General features: G+C 50.7%; 1 protein-coding gene and 1 non-coding gene across 5 annotated transcripts; one reads left to right on the plus strand and one right to left on the minus strand.

Annotated features, from left to right (window-relative positions):
• Positions 1–737: 737 nt before the first annotated feature.
• TICAM1 (toll like receptor adaptor molecule 1) lies at positions 738–18006 on the minus strand. Of its 4 annotated transcripts, none has more exons than XM_006067123.4 (3): positions 17851–18004; positions 15107–15154; positions 738–3676 (listed from the first exon to the last, which is right to left on the minus strand). In XM_006067123.4, exon 3 carries the CDS (start codon positions 3528–3530, stop codon positions 1209–1211), a length of 2322 nt encoding a protein of 773 aa, XP_006067185.4. In that variant the 5' UTR covers positions 3531–3676; positions 15107–15154; positions 17851–18004; the 3' UTR covers positions 738–1208. The 4 variants fall into 4 exon arrangements, with proteins under 4 accessions (XP_006067185.4, XP_045022575.1, XP_006067187.4 ...); XM_045166640.1 differs by having other exon boundaries at positions 17847–17998; XM_006067125.4 differs by lacking the exon at positions 15107–15154 and having other exon boundaries at positions 17851–18006.
• Positions 16092–16164, plus strand: TRNAG-CCC. Its single transcript has one exon. It is a non-coding gene; the product is annotated as a tRNA-Gly (tRNA).
• Positions 18007–18572: the final 566 nt, after the last annotated feature.

The following is an 18572-nucleotide window of genomic DNA, read 5'->3' on the forward strand; positions in this document are numbered from 1 at the left end:
CATATGTAAAGCCTCCAGAATGGATAAATGGTAAGCGCTCAACAAACGTTAATTCTATTCTTATTCTCAAAAGAGAATAAGAGACCCTTAAAAAAATTAATCCCCTTCATACCAGACACCAAGTTAACAAGTACTTACACTGTCCCTGGTATTTCAGTGCAATCGCCCACAATCTGCTGATGACCTTGGAACAATGGCCTCATAAACCCATTTCACAGATGAGAAAGCAGAGACTCAAGAGAGGTGAAGGCACTTGTACAAGAATACACAGTGTGATCAGAGCCCAGCCTTCAAGGTGAGAGCATCAATGCAGACCCCTTCTTCCCTGAAAAAGGGCTGCAATAGAAATGGCCAAATGTACTCTCAACGTGTTTTCTCCCCACCTTCTCTAGCATTAGAACCAACACTCTTGGCAAAGCACATGGCCCGTGAGAAGATTATATCTCCCAGCTTCCCTTGCAGCTGGGGATGGTCCACGCAACTACATCCTGACCAATGAAGTGAAACCAAATTTTCAGCTCCTGTTCCTTTTATGGCAATAGTAGCCACCTGGTTTTTGTTTTGCTTTTTGGCCACACAGCATGGCATGTGGGATCTCAGTTCGCTGACAAGGTATGGAACCCGTGCCCCCTGCATTGGAAGCGGAGAGTCTTAACCACTGGACCACCAGGGAAGTCCCACTAGCCACGTTTTTATCTTGACAAATGGCAAGGAGCAGGCCTTCCTGAGTACAATGGTGCTATCAAAGCATTCAATAAATATTTATTACAATTGAAACATCATACCCATACCCCCAGCTCATTCCCCATAGAGAGAGGGGAAGAGAGAGAATTTGTAAACTCATATCCAGTTCTGGCCACCTCCAGTTCCAGTGGGACACGACTGAGTGACTTCACTTTCACTTTTCACTTTTATTCACTGGAGAAGGAAATGGCAACCCACTCCAGTGTTCTTGCCTGGAGAATCCCAGGGACGGGGGAGCCTGGTGGGCTGCCATCTATGGGGTCGCACAGAGTCGGACACGACTGAAGCGACTTAGAAGCAGCAGCAGCAGGGCCAGAAAGTCATGGGCCCCATTTTGCCCTATTTCCTGAGATGGAAGTTCTCCCCTGCAGTGTCCTGAAAGTAGCAAACAATCCCGTGTTCCACCGCCCCCTAGAGATGAAGGGGGGTGGTCAAAGCCGAGGTCATCAGGTCCAGTCACTAGGTCATTCCGTTTCCCGCGTGTTGTCCTCTGGTGCCTGGGTCCCTCTCTGATTCCACATGTGGTTGTTGACCCCCAGCTGTACCATCTGTGCATGGTGTATGATGAGAGGCTGGAGCCCAGGGCTCTGAGGGCGCGCAGGTGGTGCCTGTGAGAAGTCCGGGGGCTGTGGGCAGGCCGGTGGGGGTTGCTGGAAGGTCGGCGGGGGTTGCGGAAAGGTCGGTGGGGGTTGCGGGAAGGTCGGCGGGGGTTGCGGGAAGGTCGGTGGGGGTTGCGGGAAGGTCGGCGGGGGTTGCTGGAAGATCGGTGGGGGCGTGCCCCCCAGCCAAGGAGGTAGGGGAGGTGGCTGATGACCGGGCAGGGTGGGAAAGGGTGATGGTGCGGTTCCCAGGGACCCCTGTCCCCCGAAGGGCAGCTGAGTCCCAAATGGCATGTAGTTCGCCAAAGCAACCTGGAGCTTCTCCACCTGCGTCTGGTAGGCCAGGTAGCTATGGACGTAAGCCGAGTACGCCGCGCCCCATGCCGCTGCGTGCTGCCGCTCACTTTCCAGCTGTTGGCTCTGTTCCCGCAGTGCCCGGGCATCCTGTTCCTTCCTCCACTTGGCCTTGCGGGCCCGCAGCATCTGGGGCTTGAAGGTGTTGGTCACCTTCCTGGCGAAGATCTTGGAGTGCTCATCCAGCAACACCAGGCCGGTAAGCAGGCTAGACGTGCTGGGGCTGAGCTGGGCCAGGGAACTCTCCAGGGGCAGGAAGGGAATCACGCAGTCCTGCCATCCGTGGCGCGTGAGGCTGCTCATCAGAGACTGGTTCGTCTGATGCTGGCTCAGGCGGCAGTCAAAGTTGGAGGTGAGCAGCAGGATGATGAATGCCGAGTGGTCTAGAGCGTCCTGCAGGCAGTGCAGCTCGCCACGCCCGGGCACCTGGAAATCCTCGCAGAACGTGGCCCCATCTCGCACGCCTAGCGCCTCCAGCCTCTCGCGCACTCGCAGTGCGATGTGCTCGTCTGCACTGGCGTGGAGCACCACAAAGTTATAGAATTTCTGCTCGGACGACTCCAGCTCCGGAGGAGGGGGCTCTGGGTTCCAGACGGTCGGGTGAGCCTTAGGAGAGGTCGGGTGAGCCTTAGGAGGGGTCGAGTGGGCCTTAGGAGGGGTCGGGTGAGCCTTAGAAGGGGTCGGGTGAGCCTTAGAAGGGGTCGGGTGAGCCTCAGAAGGGGTCGATGGAGAAGGAAAGGGAGACGTCGATGGGGAAGGAAAAGACGGGGATGTTTGGGGCACGGAAGGAGTCGGTGGGCGTGGCTGAGCCAACAGGTAAGCAGTGTCTTCCTCTGAAAGTTGGACTGGCGTCTGATCTGTGACTAGGCAGGCGTTTTTGGAAGGCGAGGGGAGAGATTTCGGGGCTGCTGGCACATCCGTACACTCCACCGGATAGTGGGCGCTGATTTCCGGAACTTCCGGTGGGTCGTGCGAGCTGGCGGGGCAGGCATCGGTGGTCACCTCGGGAAGCCCGGGGCCTGGGCTGCTCGGCCGCACCGGGGAGTCGGCAGCCTCCACCGATGGGGGCCAGCTCATCTCCTCGGGTTCCTGGCAACCCATAGGGGCAGGCTCGGGCACCACGCTGGCCTGGGGATGGTCACACAGCTTGCTGGGCCCGTGGTGGCTGTGGTGCACGCTGAGGAGGGCCATGGTGGGCGACTGACTGATTTCCAAGTTGCTGCCCAGGGAGGCCGGGCTGCCAGTGGATCTCAGGGAACACGCTGTGCTCCAGCCGGAAAGATGCTCTATGGGCCGCGGGTCGCTGCGCGTCCGGGAAAGTGAGGCCGAGGACGGCGGGAGGCAGCCCAGATCGGAACGCAGTGTTTGGACTCCTCCCAGATCCCCAAGGACGTCCCACCCGCACCGGTCCCGGGCCTCTTCCTGGAGCTCCCGCAGCTGGAGGTCGTCCCTGGATCTGAAAGCGCGGAGGGCTGCCCGGTAGGCCTCCTCCCGCATAGTCGCGGGACAAAGCTTCTCTTCGGCGAGAAGGTGGTACACCCTGGCAACGGCCCAGGACACGTCTGGGGGCTCCTCTGGAGTCTCGGTGCTGTCCACACCAGCCCACTGGTGGGCCACAAGTTGGGCCACCGCATCCGCCTTCAGCGCCTCCAGGGAGATCCTGGCCTCGGTCTCCTGGCCCAGCTTCAGGAGCACCATGGCGTGCAGGAGATACGCCCCACGGCAGCCAGGCCTCAGGGTCTTCAGTTTGTGCTTAAGATACAAGAGCTTGTCCTGACCCGCGGCGCCTAGAATGTCAAAGGCGCCAGAGAGGGAAGGGCCGGTGCAGGCCATGGGCTCAGGTGGGCGTAGCCTCCAGCGGCTGCGGGAGAAACACTGGATGATGAAGTCATGTTCCGCACGCCGCCCCGCTGCGCTGCAGGCCCGGTGTCTCTACCCTGCTCACGGGCACCAGGACCCCTGGGGGCTGTAGAGCTGACCTGTGAAGCAGAAAGACATGCTTATCACCAGAAAGGGGGCTCTGAGAGGCAGTACAGACGTCACCCCCCACAATGCCACCAAAACCCAGCAGACCCGGACTGCCATGGTGGTCCAGTGGTTCAGAATCTACCCTGCAATGCAGGGGATGTGGGTTCGATCCCTGATCGGGGAACTAAGATTCCACGTGCAGCAGAGCTACTGAGCCCAGGCTCTAAAGCCCAAGTGCCACAATTGGAAAGTCTGCAGGCAAGAATACTGGAGTGGGTAGCCATTCCCAGGAAGATCCTCTGGAGAAGGAAATGGCTACCCACTCCAGTATCTTTGCCTGGAGAATCCCACGGACAGAGGAGCCTGGTGGGCTACATTCCATGAAGTGGAAAAGGGTCAGACACGACTGAGCAACTAATTTTTTCCATTCACAGAGGGAAAAGGTAAGCCAGAGAAGTGAAGTCATTTGCCCCAAGTCATAGCCAGTGAGAGATCTGGGGTTTGTTAGTTGTTTGTTTGATATTTTCCACATGGCATAGGAGATTTTAATTCCCCAGCCAGGGATGGAACCTGCGCCCCCTTGAGTGAAAGCACAGAGTCTTAACCATTGGACTGCCAGAGAAATCCCAGAGCTGGGATTTGAACCCCAGCTGTCTGGTTCCAGAGGCTGGGGCTAATGTGCTTAACCACAAGACTACACTGCCTATTAGGATGCTAATAAGCCCACTTACAGGAGTGTTTCAGGGAGCTGAGTAGCGTTAACATATGGAAAGTTCTGAGTCCCATGAATGGAGCCCAGAGGCACTCAATACCTGTCACTCAGGAAGTCAGTCTCCTAGGTGACACCAGTGACCCCACATCCTGGTATTCACAGTCTGGGGTGGTCCTTCCAATGTGGTCCTAGAGTTCTGTGAGTTTGATAGAATGTGGCAGAAGTGATGAGGCGTTACTTGTGACATTAGGTTATGAAAGACACTGGCTTGGGATTTCCCTGGCAGTCCGGTGGTTAAGATTCTGCATTTCCACTGCAGGGAATGTGAGTTGAATCCCTAGTTGGAGAACTAAGATGGCACATGCCATATGGTACAGCCAAAATAAATAAAATTTTTTAAAATAAATAAAAGACACTGGCTTCCTTCTTAGTCATTCTCTCTGTCACTCTGTCAGGGGCAAACCATGATATAAAGGGCCCGCCTGGGGAGGAAGTGAGGCTTCTCACCACCAGCAACTAAACCACCACCGCCACCAAACAGTGGTACAGAGAGAAAAGTCAATTGTGACTAAACCACCACCACCACCAGCCACATGGGGGCGCCAATCTCAGAATCCAGCCCCAGTTGAGTCTTCAGATGATGCAGCCAGGACGACAGCCTGACTGCAAGTTCATCAGAGACCTAGAGACAGAATCATCCAGCTCATCTGACCCCCAGATTCCTAACATTCAGAAACTGTGTGAGATAATAAATGTTTGTGTTTTGAAGCCACATAGTTCTGGGGTAATTTGTTATGTAGCAATAGCTAACTGATACATGTTTCATTATTACTATGAAGTTAATCTTTCCTCTTCTCTCCATTTCTTGAAAAATGCCAAGTTGGTTCCCACCACAGGCTCTTTTCACACACCATTCCCTCGGCTTGGAGCACCGAGACCTTTGCCTGGGTGACCCAAATCTCATCCTCAGCCCCCAGGTACAGTGACACCACCTCAGGGAGCCCTCGGTGACCACCCTGGTTCTCTATCCCAGTCTGTCTTCTCCATGTCCCCCCACAACAGAACTGGCCACTGGGTGACCTTTTCCTGTGTGTCAAACCTTTTACATTTTCTGTCTGCCTCACAACCACTAGCTTTCCTGATAGCTCAGTTGGTAAATAATCTGCCTGCAATGTAGGAGACCCCAGTTCAATTCCTGGGTCGGGAATATCCGCTGGAAAAGGGATAGGCTACCCACTTCAGTATTCTTGGGCTTCCCTATGGCTCAGCTGGTAAAGAATCTACCTGCAATACACGAGACCTGGGTTTGATCCCTGGGTTGGGAAGATCTCCAGGAGAAAGGCATAGCAACCCACTCCAGTATTCTTGTCTGGAGAATCCCCATGGATAGAGGAGCCTGGTGGGCTATGGTCCATGGGGTTGCAAAAAGTCGGACATGACTGAGTGACTAAGCACAGCACAGCACAGCCAGGGCAGGAGACACATGTTCAATCTTTGGTCCAGGAAGATCCCACGTGCCTCAGAGCAATTAAGCCCTTGGGCTGCAACTACTGAAGCCTGAGTGCCTAGAGCCTGCGCTCCGCAACAAGAGAAGCCACCTCAGTGAATAACCCTGGCACTGCAGCTATAGAGTGGCCCCCGCTTGGCACAACTAGAGGATGCCCCCATGCAGCAACAAAGACCCAGTGCAACCAAAAATAAGTAAAAAAAGAAAACAGGCAAAGAGGGACTTTCCTCGTGGTCCAATGGTTAGGACTCAGCACTTCCACTTGCAGGGGAGCCTGGGTTTGATCCCTGGTCAGGGAACTAAGGGCTTCCCAGGTAGCACTAGTGATAAAGAACCCACCTGCAATGCAGGAGACCCAGGAGACTTGGGTTTGATCCCTGGGTCGGGAAGATCCCCTGGAAGAGGGCATAGCAACCCACTCCAGTATTATTGCCTGGAGAATCCCATGGACAGAGGAGTCTGGTGGGCTACAGTCCATGGACGTCACAAAGAGTCAGACACAGTGGAAGCAACTTAGCACAGCACAGCACAGCACAGCACAGCAGTCCAGGGAACTAAGATCCCGTAAGCCACGTGGTGTGGCAAAACAAAAAGGCAGGCACAGAGAGAAGGTTTCTCCCAAGGGCACAGAACAAGACACCATGAAAAGTGTCCCAAACCCCCAAATTTAAGTCCCCAGGTGCTCAAGGTATATCACGTTCAGACCTGTATAAATGCACAGCCTCACTCCCAGTCCAGGGGGCTAAGAACACATTCTTTGCCCCTCAACTATGCCTACTGCCTGTTCTACCCTGGTGCTCATGATGAGAACTGCACCCCCCCCCAAGAGCCAAAACCAGTGCATCTCCACTATGGACAACTCTATCCCCACAGGGGACACTTGGCAACATCTGGGGACAGTTCTGGTTGTCACAACTGCATCGAAGGAGGCTCCTGGTATTGGGTGGGTGGGTGCCAGGGATGCAGCTCAATATTCCACAGCACCCAGGATGACCCCCCTGTCCCCAAGAGAATGACCTGGCCCTAGATGCTGCTAAGCCCTGATGTGGAGGATCCCTGGTCTGGATCAAGAGCTGATTCATCCATCAATCCCCTTGACTGACAAATCACACACGTCACTGTATAAATGACTCAGCTTTTTTTTTTTTTTTTTTTTTGCAAATTCATTTTGAGCAAATGTCATAGGGCCCAGGACAAAGGTCAATGATTCCAGGAAAGCCAGGCACAGAGCAGAGAGGACCAGAGGGTGGAGGGTTGAGGGAGACGTGACTGAGCAGAGTGGGCAGAGAAGAAGTAGCCAAGAAGGGGCAGAGGGTAAGGTGGTGCTGGGGGAAACCCACGAGGAGGGGAGCAGCTGTTGGGTTGTTTTTGAAAAGTGAAGCAGCCTGACATGTTGAAATGCTTATGGGGATGGAGAAATAACAGAGACTCCCAAAAATGGCACTGACTTCCTAGTAGGGGGGCCGAGTGGTCAACAGAGACATGAGTGAAATTCACGGTATATCACATTTATACTGTATAAATGCCACAGAGAAACAAGGAGGGGAGGAGGGTCGTGGACTCCACGAATCAAGGGGTGGGTGTGTGCAGTTTTTAATATGTATTTATTTGGCTGCACCAGGTCTTAGTTGTGGCATGTGGAATCTACTTCCCTGACCTGGGACCCCTGCGCTGGGAACACAGAGTCTTAGCGACTGGAGCACAAGGGAAGTCCCGTGTGCAGTTTTAAACAACATGGTTTAGGAAGGTCTTGATGAGAAGAGAGATTTCAACAGGACACAAACATGGGGAGAAAGTCACCCATCGAACATCTGAGGGAAGAGAGATTCAGGCAGAGGGAATAGCCTGTGCAAAGGCCCTGGGGCTGGACTGTGTCTGGTGTGTTGGAGGAGCATCGAGGAGGCCTGTGTAGCTGGAGCAGAGTGAGCAAGGAGGAGAGAGGGAGGAGGGGAGAACAGGCAGGGGACGGGCAGGTCATGCAGGGTTTTGTGGGTCTCGGGGTGTGGGGGAGAGGGCACTTGGGCTTTAACTCGAAAACCTAGAACCACCTCAACCTGTCTAAATGTGGTGGCCTTGCCTCATGCGTATTGCCAAGAAGACAAATGGGCTCAGCGGGACCACATTTGCTAACATTTCAAGACAAGCCAGAAATGCAGATTTTCAGGAATCCGCTCAGCTGTGCCAAATTAGCAATCGATTCAGATATTTTTAAGAGACCTGGTGAGCTTAAAAAAAAAAAAAAGCAAGCCATTGTGCCATCCACAGGCTAAAAACTCTAAACATATTTATTGCAAGTAATAAAGGAAGTCTGTGAAGAGGAGGAAAGTATATATACATAACATTCATTTATTCATTCAAGAGGTAATTTTCCAGCATTTGCCATCTATTGGACACTACTGATCATATCAGGACAGAAAGAAGAATAAAAAAGGAATACTCTTCCCTCTTGGAGCTGACAATCCAGTCCAATTTATAAACTGTATATAAAATACCATTATTATATATAATATATGACAAAAGCAAAGTGACAAAACCACTTCTGTCCACTAGACTGAAGGTCAACATTTCAGTGCTTCATTTTTCAATAGTAAAGGGATTTCCCTGGCAGTCCCTTGGCTAAGACTCCAAGCTCTCAATACAGGGGCCCAGGTTCAATCCCTGATCAGGGAACTAGATCCCACATGCTACAACTAAGACCCAGCACGACCAAATAAATAATATAAATATTTTTTTTAAGTAGAGTCATAACTATAAAAAGGAGAACAAGTATTGCTTATGTGCTTCCTTGGTTTCTGAATTATTTTTCCATAAAGACTAAATATGAGCCATGTTACTGCTGCTGCTGCTAAGTCGCTTCAGTCGTGTCCGACTCTGTGCGACCCCATAGACAGCAGGCCATCAGGCTCCCCTGTCCCTGGGATTCTCCAGGCAAGAACACTGGAGTGGGTTGCCATTTCCTTCTCCAATGCATGAAAGTGAAAAGTGAAAGTGAAGTCGCTCAGTCGTGTCCGACTCTTAGTGACCCCATGAACTGCAGCCTACCAGGCTCCTCCGTCCATGGGATTTTCCAGGCAAGAGTACTGGAGTGGGGTGCCATCGCCTTCTCCAAAGAGTTCCTTTTTTCTTTTCATAAATGTTTTTACTTCTGTCAAAAGCAAATATATGGCAATATATGGCAACAAAGTAGGTATATATATATAAAAAATGCATTCTCAGTTGTGTCCAAATCTTTGTGACCCCATGTACTGTAGCCCACCAGGCTCCTCTGTCCATGGGATTTTCCAGGCAAGAATACTGGAGTGGGTTGCCATTTCCTTCTTCAGGGGATCTTCCCGATCCAAGGATCAAACCTGGGTCTCCTGCATTGGCAGACAGATTCTTTACCACTGAGCCACCTGGGAAGCCATATATATACATAATATACAAACAAGTGTATTTATTTGCGCCACCTGTGGGACCTTAGTTTTCCCAACCAAGGATCAAACCTGCACCCCCTGCAGTGGAAGCATAGAGTCACAACCACTGGACCGCCAGGGAAGTCCCAACCTAGTATATTATATTTCTTAATTGCCACACTGTCCTTCCTGCGGTCCTTCAAACTCACCAGACACGGTCCTATCTCAGGGCCTTTGCATGGGCTGCTCCTCTGCCTAGAACACTGTGTATCCCCTGATATCCCCACAGCTCAGTCCCTCTTCTCTGTCAGATTTTTGGTCAGGCCTGCCCCGATGACACTGTGTACAACTGCCTAGGACAGTGGTCGCAAAGCGCAGCCCACAGGCTGTTTGAGTGGAGCTGTCCTGGAACACAGGCGCGCTCACTCATTGACCTGGGGCCCAGGGCTGCTTTCCGCTGAGTAGCTGCCACAGAGACCATGTAGCCCCTACAGATGACAATAGATACTCTCGTCCTTTCCAGAAAAAGTCTGCCAACACCTGGGCTACAAAAGAGGTATAAGATTTTTCTTTTTCCATTCCACGGAGGGGCAAACTTCGATTGCACAGTTAGGGATGGGCAGAACAGTGCGACGCCACTGGTGTTTCTCATCCTAGAACCAAAATGCCTGTCACTGGAGCCCAAATGGGCTTCCCAGGTGGCGCTAGTGATAAAGAACCTGCCTGTCAACGCAGGAGGCATGAGAGACGCGGGTTCATTCCCTGGGTCAGAAAGATCCCCTGGAGAAGGAAACGACAACCCACTCCAGTATTCTTGCCTGGAGAATCCTATGGACAGAGGAGCCTGCTGGGCTACAGTCCGTAGGATCGAAAAGAGCTGAATATGACTGAAACACACACTGGCCCATATAATTATCATGGAGCATAACTGGTTGTGTCTGTTTGTTTGTTTTGGCCTTGCCATGCAGCATTCAGAATCTTAGTTCCCTGACCAAGCCCTGAATCCCTGCTCCTTGCACTGGAAATGCAGTCTTAACCACTGGACCACCAGGGAATCCTAACTGGCTGTAATTAGTTGAATTGGGTCCCCCTCCCCAAGTTTAGATGTTAAAACTCTAACCCCTAGGACCTCAGGATGTTACTACAATGGAGACGGGATCTTTACAGAGGTAATCAGGTAAAAATGAGGTCACTAGCTGCTGCTGCTGCTGCTAAGTCACTTCAGTCGTGTCCGACTCTGTGCGACCCCAGAGATGGCAGCCCACCAGGCTCCCCCGTCCCCGGGATTCTCCAGGCAAGAACACTGGAGTGGGTTGCCATTTCCTTCTCCAGTGCATGAAAGTGAAAGTGAAAGTGAAGTTGCTTAGTCGTGTCCAACTCTTAGTGACCCCATGAACTGCAGCCTACCAGGCTTCTCCATCCATGGGATTTTCCAGGCAAGAGTACTGGAGTGGGTTGCCATTGCCTTCTCTGGAAGTCACTAGGGTGGGGCCCTAATCCATTAAGTGTGTGTGTGTGTGTGTGTGTGTGCATGCGTACACACTCGCGCACGCTCAGTCGCTCAGTCGTGTCCTACTCTTTGCAACCCCATGGACTATAGCCTGCCAGGCTCCTCTGTCCATGGGATTCTCCAAGCAAGAATACTGGAGTGGGTTGCCGTTTCCTTCTCCAGAGGGTCTATCCACCCAGGAATCAAACCTAGGTCTCCTGCATCTTTTGCATTGCAGGTAGATTCTTTACCAGTGAGCCACTTGGGAAGCCCAATCCGAAAAGACTGGTGTCCTTATAAAACGGGATTAGGACACAGACACCCCAGACAGAGGATCTCTTGAGGACACAGAGAGAGAAGACAGCCATTTGCAAGCCAAAGAGAGAGGCCTCAGAGGGAACCAGCCCTGCCTACACCGTAATCTTGGACTTCCAGCTTCCAGACCATGAGAGTATAAATTTCTGGTATTTAAGCTCCACACCTGAGGGACTTTGTTATGGCAGTCCCAGCTTTGTGTGGCTACTGAGCACTGGAAATGTGGCTACAAGTTGCCAGGGAGAAAGTAAATATTACATTTTATTCAATTTTAACAGCCAAATTTGGCCTTGGAGTACAGAATGAAGCAGGGCAAAGGCTAATAGAGTTCTGCCAAGAGAATGCACTGGTCATAGCAAACACCCTCTTCCAACAAAACAAGAAAAGACTTTACACGTGGACATCATCAGATGGTCGACACCGAAATCAGATTGATTATATTCTTTGCAGCCAAAGATGGAGAAGCGCTATACAGTCAGCAAAAACAACACCAGGAGATGATTGTGGCTCAGATCATGAACTCCTTATTGCCAAATTCAGACTGAAATTGAAGAAAGTGGGGAAAACCACTAGACCATTCAGGTATGACCTAAATCAAATCCCTTATGACTGACTATACAGTGGAAGAGAGAAATAGATTTAAGGGACTAGATCTGATAGACAGAGTGCCTGATGAACTATGGACAGAGGTTCGTGACATTGTACAGGAGACAGGAATCAAGACCATCCCCAAGAAAAAGAAAGGCAGAAAAGCAAAATGGCTGTCTGGGGAGGACTTACAAATAGCTGTAAAAAGAAGGGAAGTGAAAAGCAAAGGAGAAAAAGAAAGATATACCCATTTGAATGCAGAGTTCCAAAGAATAGCAAGGAGAGATAAGAAAGCCTTCCTCAGCGATCAATGCAAAGAAATAGAGAAAAACAATAGAATGGGAAAGACTAGAGATCTCTTCAAGAAAATTAGAGATACCAAGGGAACATTTCATGCAAAGATGGGCTCAATAAAGGACAGAAATGGCAGGAACCTAACCGAAGCAGAAGATATTAAGAAGAGGTGGCAAGAATACACAGAAGAACTGTACAGAAAAGATCTTCACAACCCAGATAATCACGATGGTGTGATCACTGACCTAGAGCCAGACATCCTGGAATGTGAAGTCAAGTGGGCCTTAGAAAGCATCACTACGAACAAAGCTAGTGGAGGTGATGGAATTCCAGTTGAGCTATTTCAAATCCTGAAAGATGACGCTGTGAAAGTGCTGCACTCAATATACCAGCAAATTTAGAAAACTCAGCAGTGGCCACAGGACTGGAAAAGGTCAGTTTTCATTCCAATCCCAAAGAAAGGCAATGCCAAAGAATGCTCAAACTACCGCACAATTGCACTCATCTCACATGCTAGTAAAGTAATGCTCAAAATTCTCCAAGCCAAGCTTCAGCAATACATGAACTGTGAACTTACAGATGTTCAAGCTGGTTTTAGAAAAGGCAGAGGAACCAGAGATCAAATTGCCAACATCCGCTGAATCATGGAAAAAGCAAGAGAGTTCCAGAAAAACATCTATTTCTGCTTCATTGACTATGCCAAAGCCTTTGACTGTGTGGATCACAATAAACTGTGGAAAATTCTGAAAGAGATGGGACTACCAGACCACCTGACCTGCCTCTTGAGAAATCTGTATGCAGGTCAGGAAGCAACAGCTAGAACTGGACATGGAACAACAGACTGGTTCCAAATAGGAAAAGGAGGACGTCAAGGCTGTATATTGTCACCCTGCTTATTTAACTTCTATGCAGAGTACATCATGAGAAATGCTGGGCTGGAAGAAGCACAAGCTGGAATCAAGATTGCTGGGAGAAATATCAATAACCTCAGATATGCAGATGACACCACCCTTATGGCAGAAAGTGAAGAAGAACTAAAGAGCCTCTTGATGAAAGTGAAAGAGGAGAGTGAAAAAGTTGGCTTAAAGCTCAACATTCAGAAAATGAAGATCATGGCGTCTGGTCCCATCACTTCATGGCAGATAGATGGGGAAACAGTGGAAACAATGGCTGACTTTATTTTTTTGGACTCCAAAATCACTCCTTGGAAGGAAAGTTATGATCAACCTAGACAGCATATTAAAAGCAGAGACATTACTTTGCCAACAAAGGTCTGTCTAGTCAAGGCTATGGTTTTTCCAGTGGTCATGTATGGGTGTGAGAGTTGGACTATAAAGAAAGCTGAGCACCAAAGAACTGATGCTTTTGAACTGTGGTGTTGGAGAAGACTCTTGAGAGTCCCTTGGACTGTAGGAGATCCAACCAGTCCATCCTAAAGGAGATCAGTCCTGGGTGTTCATTGGAAGGACTGATGTTGAAGCTGAAACTCCAATACTTTGGCCACCTGATGCAAAGAGCTGACTCACTGGAAAAGACCATGATGCTGGGAAAGATTGAGGGCAAGAGGAGAAGGGGACAACAGAGGATGAGATGGTTAGATGGCATCACCAACTCAATGGACAGGGGTTTGGGTGGACTCCAGGAGGTGATGGATAGAGAGGCCTGGCATGCTGTGGTTCATGGGGTTGCAAAGAGTAGGACACGACTGAGTGACTGAACTGAAATGAAAATGGAAAAGTTGGGCAGTGTGAAAAAAGAAAAAATTTCACCCTGTTAAACCCAACTTTGTTTCAGTAGGCTCAGATTTCACTTAAACTATATATATATATATATATATATATATATATATATATATATAAAAGAGTTTGAATTGAGATCTGAAAAAATACATACCAGATGTTGAAGAATTAGTACAAGAATGGGACTTCCCTGGTGGTCCAGTGGTCAAGACTCTGTGCTCCCAAGGCAGAGGGCCTGGGTTTGATAAGTGGTGAGGGAACTAATGTCCTAAGACCCAGTGCAGCCAGATAAATAAATATTAGGGGGGAAAAAAAGAATTAGTATGAGAAAAGGTATGTAAGGAGCACAGGTGGACGGGAACCCAGGCTGCCTGAATCTAAACCCATTAACCCTGTGGCCTCCAAAGTGTATCACCAGAGATTCTAGCTTTCATGGACCTGGTTACATGGCCTGAGAAACAGATTTATCTAGTTATAATTAAAATAGCCCGTGCAATGAGCTCACGGCCAGAGTAGTCCTGGAGGAAAGTGGAAGACAGACAACTTGCTATAAAGCAGGCACAAGTGAGCAGTAAGAAAAAGGCAAAGTGTATACTTTCTCCTACCTCCAATGTGAGTTACCATCATCGACAGCATGGAATCAAAAAGGACAACAATCTTACTTTCAGATGGGTCCCCAAGTCAGCCAAAACTTATGGAAATATCAAAATTACTTGTAGTTTGACTCTTGGATCAACTATCTTTCCACCTCTCAGTGGCTCCTAGAAACAGCTGTGTGTGTAGTAACTTAAAAAGAAAAAAATCACAGGGGACTCTACTCAGTACTCTGTAATGACATATACAGGGACAGAAGCTTAAAAAAAAAAAAGAGTGGCTATATGTATATGTAGAATTGACTCACTTTCCGGTATACCTGAAACTAACACAACATTGTAAATCAACTATACTCCAATAAAAATTAATTTTAAAAAAAGAAAAAAAATCAGACACGTGTTGATATGCACCCTCCAATTTTTAACCGATAAAGGGCAACAGCTGATAGAGTGTGAAGGATGGGACACGAGAGGGGCTGGACATTAAGTTCTATTTCATGCAGTGTTCACTCCGAAAATTGAAGTTCAATACTTAGGATCTGTGTCCTATTCAGAATTCAGGTTCTACATCTATAAAATGTTAAAAGAAGGGACTTCCCTGGTGGTCCAGTGGTTAAGACTTCGCCTTCCAATGACAGGTGTGTAAGTTCGATCCTCGGCTGGGGAGCTAAGATCTCACATAACCTCATGGCCAAAAGACCAAGATGTGAAACAGAAGCCATGTTGTAACACATTCAATAGACTTTTAAAATGGTCCACATTTAAAAAAAAAATCTTAAAAAATGCTAAAAAGGAAAAATGAAACTTACCAACTCCCGACTACACCAGCAACAGTGTGAGAAGTCAATCTGAAATAGCTGCCAACATTAAACAGAGAAGATTGTGTGAAACTCAGATGTTTTGGTTTCTCTTGGAATTTGGACGGTCAGCGAGACCCTGCCGGCTGTGCTGGTCTGGGAGCCAAAGGCTGCCCCCTTTTACAGATCACGCATCTGAAATGAGTCACCTCCAGGGCAACAGAGAGCAGTCAGAGAGAGCGTGCCCTTGGGGTTCAGATCTCAGCTGTACTTCCCCCAGGTTATGACCTTGGGCTGGCCATATACACGTCGGTGCCTCAGTCTCCTCCTCTGTGGATTGGGTACAAAGATAAGCCCTTCCTACGAGGGCTGCCATAGGTCTAATGAGTTAATCCATGTAGAGATGGTATAGACCAATGCCTGGCACATCCTGACTGCCCCATGAGCCTTCAAGTGCATGATGACTGCCCCACCCTGGCCCCCCGCCCCAGCTGAGGCCCCAAGCCAGAGGCCCCCGCAGCAGAGGCTCAGGGCTGGGTTTGTGCAAAAGTACGCAGCACAGCCAGACTGAGAACCACCCAGGCACAACCACTCCTGCTTGCCCTCCTGGCAAACTGCCTAAAATCACACCCTCTTTCTTCTCCATCTCCCTGTCTGCCAGCCTAAGCCCAGACTCAGTGTCCCCTCCCTAGACACTGTCTCCCCCAGCGTGTTCCCCATCCACTCAACATGCCCTGCCCAGCGGTCACCCCAGCCTTCAGGAAACCTGGCTTTCATTCTGCCCTACCTTCCACGGCGTCCAGGACAAAGTCCACTTCAAGCCTGACAGTGGGCACCTGGGCGGCAGGGGAGCAGCCACAAGAGTGGGGAACCTGGCTCTGCCACCTGCCAGCTTGTAGGAGCCTGTTTTTCAGCTTCAGTTTCCTTGTGTGTAAAACCGGCAGGAAAGGGGCCCTTGTCATGTGTGAGGGTTTAGAGTAACAATATAATAAAGCATTCCTTGGTGGTCCAGTGGTTAGGACTATGCACTCCCAATGCAGGGAGCCCAGGTTCGATCCCTAGTCAGGGAACTAGATTCCACACGCTGCAACTAAGACTTTTGCTTGCTGCAACTAAAGATCCTGCATGCTGCAACCAAGACCCAAGGTCCTGGCTGCCTCAACTAAGACCTGGTACAGTGAAATAAATAGATATTTTTTTAAAAAGCTCCAAAGAGATATGGAAGTTAAAATATAACCAGACTATCTCTGGAAAACATGTAGGAGACTCAAAGGGCATTTATTCAATAAGTGTTTCTTCAGCACCTGCTATACGCCATGCATTCTGCAAAGCAAAAGCCAACCCTGTGAGTTAAGACTACTTCAAAAACTGCCTGTTTACCAGGGGTAAAGGGAGGCACACACAGGCTGAGTGACTTGCCCAGGATCACACAGGTAGAAAGTAAAGAGGCAGGAATTTAAACCAGACAGCCTGGCTACAGGGTCCTTGCCTTTATTCATTGCGGGCATTAGTTGCTAAGTCCTGTCCGACTCTGCGACCCCATGGACGGTAGCCCACCAGAATCCTCTGTCCATGGGATTCTCCAGGCAAGAATTCTGGAGGGGGTTGCCATTCCCTTCTCCAGGGGAACTTCCGGATCCAGGGATTGAACCCGCATCTCCTGCATTGCAGGCAGATGCTTTACCATCTGAGCCATCAGAATAAAGCCCCCTTTATTCACTGAGCACCTACTATGTGCAGTCCCCTTCCCACGCCTGGATCTGAGGAATTATCAAGTCTGTCCACTAAAGAAGGGATCAGATACCTGACCTCCGCACTTAGCACACACACGGGTCACAGTTTCTGCCCACTGTAGTTCCATGAGGACACTATTTGGCCCCTACTGTGTGCCCAACATACTGAACACTGTCTACTGGCACATAGCAGGTGCTCCATAAATGTTTGTTGAAGGATGAATGAATGGCCCTAATTCAGAGGAGAACACAGAAGCCCCGGGCAGGCTCTGGAGCCTGGGGCTTCCACCAATCTTCCCCCAAACTCTAGAACCCACACCTCAGCCTGCCCAGGTCACAGGGGGTGCCCCTCCCCCAAAGCCCTGCTCAACCACAAGGAGAGGGAAGGAGTGCAGGTGCCAAGAAGAAGGTCTGGGGCCAGCCAGGCCCTGAGGGGTGCCAGCAGCCACAACTGAGCAGACCTGGATCCAATCCTGGGCCAGTACCAACTAACCCGGTACCCCACAGGGAGGTCTAGGGAGTGAGGAGCTGATCATTCCCAGAGACCCATCTGAATGGGATGGCACCCATCTGATGGATGAGACCCACTGAAAGAAGTGCGCTGCGCCTGGGAAGGTGTCCCTGAAGCCCCTGGAAAAAGTGGGGATTCAGTGCCCTGGAGGAGAAGGCGGTGTGAGTGGCGATCCCGGGGCGGGAGGAACCCGGGCTGGGGCAGAGACAGCGCTCCGTTTGGAGAAGATACCAGAAAGGAGGAGGAGGAAAGGGGTATTGGGAGGGAAACAGAGCCTGCTGGGGAGGACTCCAGGTGTTGAGGAAGAGTAGGGGGGAGGAGGACTTGGGCCAGGGAGGGGAGCTGCAGCGTTGGGGCGGGGGACCTGAACATGCATCGCAAGGACGGTCAAAGCTCCCAAGGAGGGCAGCTGGCCTTGACCCGTGGTGAGGGTTGCGGGGTGCCAGGCCCCCTGCCCATGCAGGCTTGCGGGGTCTCCCATCCCCCCAGGCCCTCGCCCCTTCCTCACCTACCTGGGGTCGCGGGGGCGACCGGCCGCACTGCTCGCGTCCTCGGGGCGGAGGTTGGTGGCCTGATGGCCTGGTGGCGATGCCCGCGGATGGCAGAGCGCGGAGGGCGCGCCTGTAGCCCCAGGCGCACGGCCTCCGCCCGCCCCTTCCGCGTCCGGCGAGGAGGGAGGAACCGGGTGAGATCACGCTTTCCCAGCGGGACAGGGAAAGTCCCTGAGGCTCCCCAGCGACGTCCTCTCTGCCTCCCCGGCTGCCACGTAGACCGTGTTTGGGGACCTCTGGGGGGCCCGAGCCCGGGAGACCACCACGGGGCTCCACAGGGACAAAAACCCTGTCTGCGGGGACCCACAGTCTAGTGAGAAAGAACCACAATTTAGTGCATCTCAATGGGTAATTAATGTTTTCCAGGAAATGAACTAAAGGGATGGGATAATTGGGGGCAGGGGTGAGGGTGGGAATCATGGCCACCCTGGAGGGGTTTGGGCACGCTTTTGTGGTTGGAAGAGGGACAGACAGCATGATGGCAAAGTCACCCAGTGGTGACTTTTTTTTTTTGGCCGAGTCACCCAGCGGGATCTTAGTACCCTCAGCAGGGCTTGAACCTGGGCCCTCGTCAATGAAAGGGCAGAGTCGGAACCAGAGGACCGCCAGGGAATTTGCAAGAGGGCCTATCTTAAAGCCACAAACGTGACGTTTTAAAATTCACCGGGAGCAGAACTAACTAA

Source organism: Bubalus bubalis, chromosome 9, assembly GCF_019923935.1.
Source record: "Bubalus bubalis isolate 160015118507 breed Murrah chromosome 9, NDDB_SH_1, whole genome shotgun sequence".
NCBI lineage: Eukaryota > Metazoa > Chordata > Mammalia > Artiodactyla > Bovidae > Bubalus > Bubalus bubalis.

Excerpts from the sequence above, each read along its gene's own strand:
- TICAM1 (XM_006067125.4), bottom strand. The coding sequence starts at position 3,530 with ATGGCCTGCACCGGCCCTTCCCTCTCTGGCGCCTTTGACATTCTAGGC.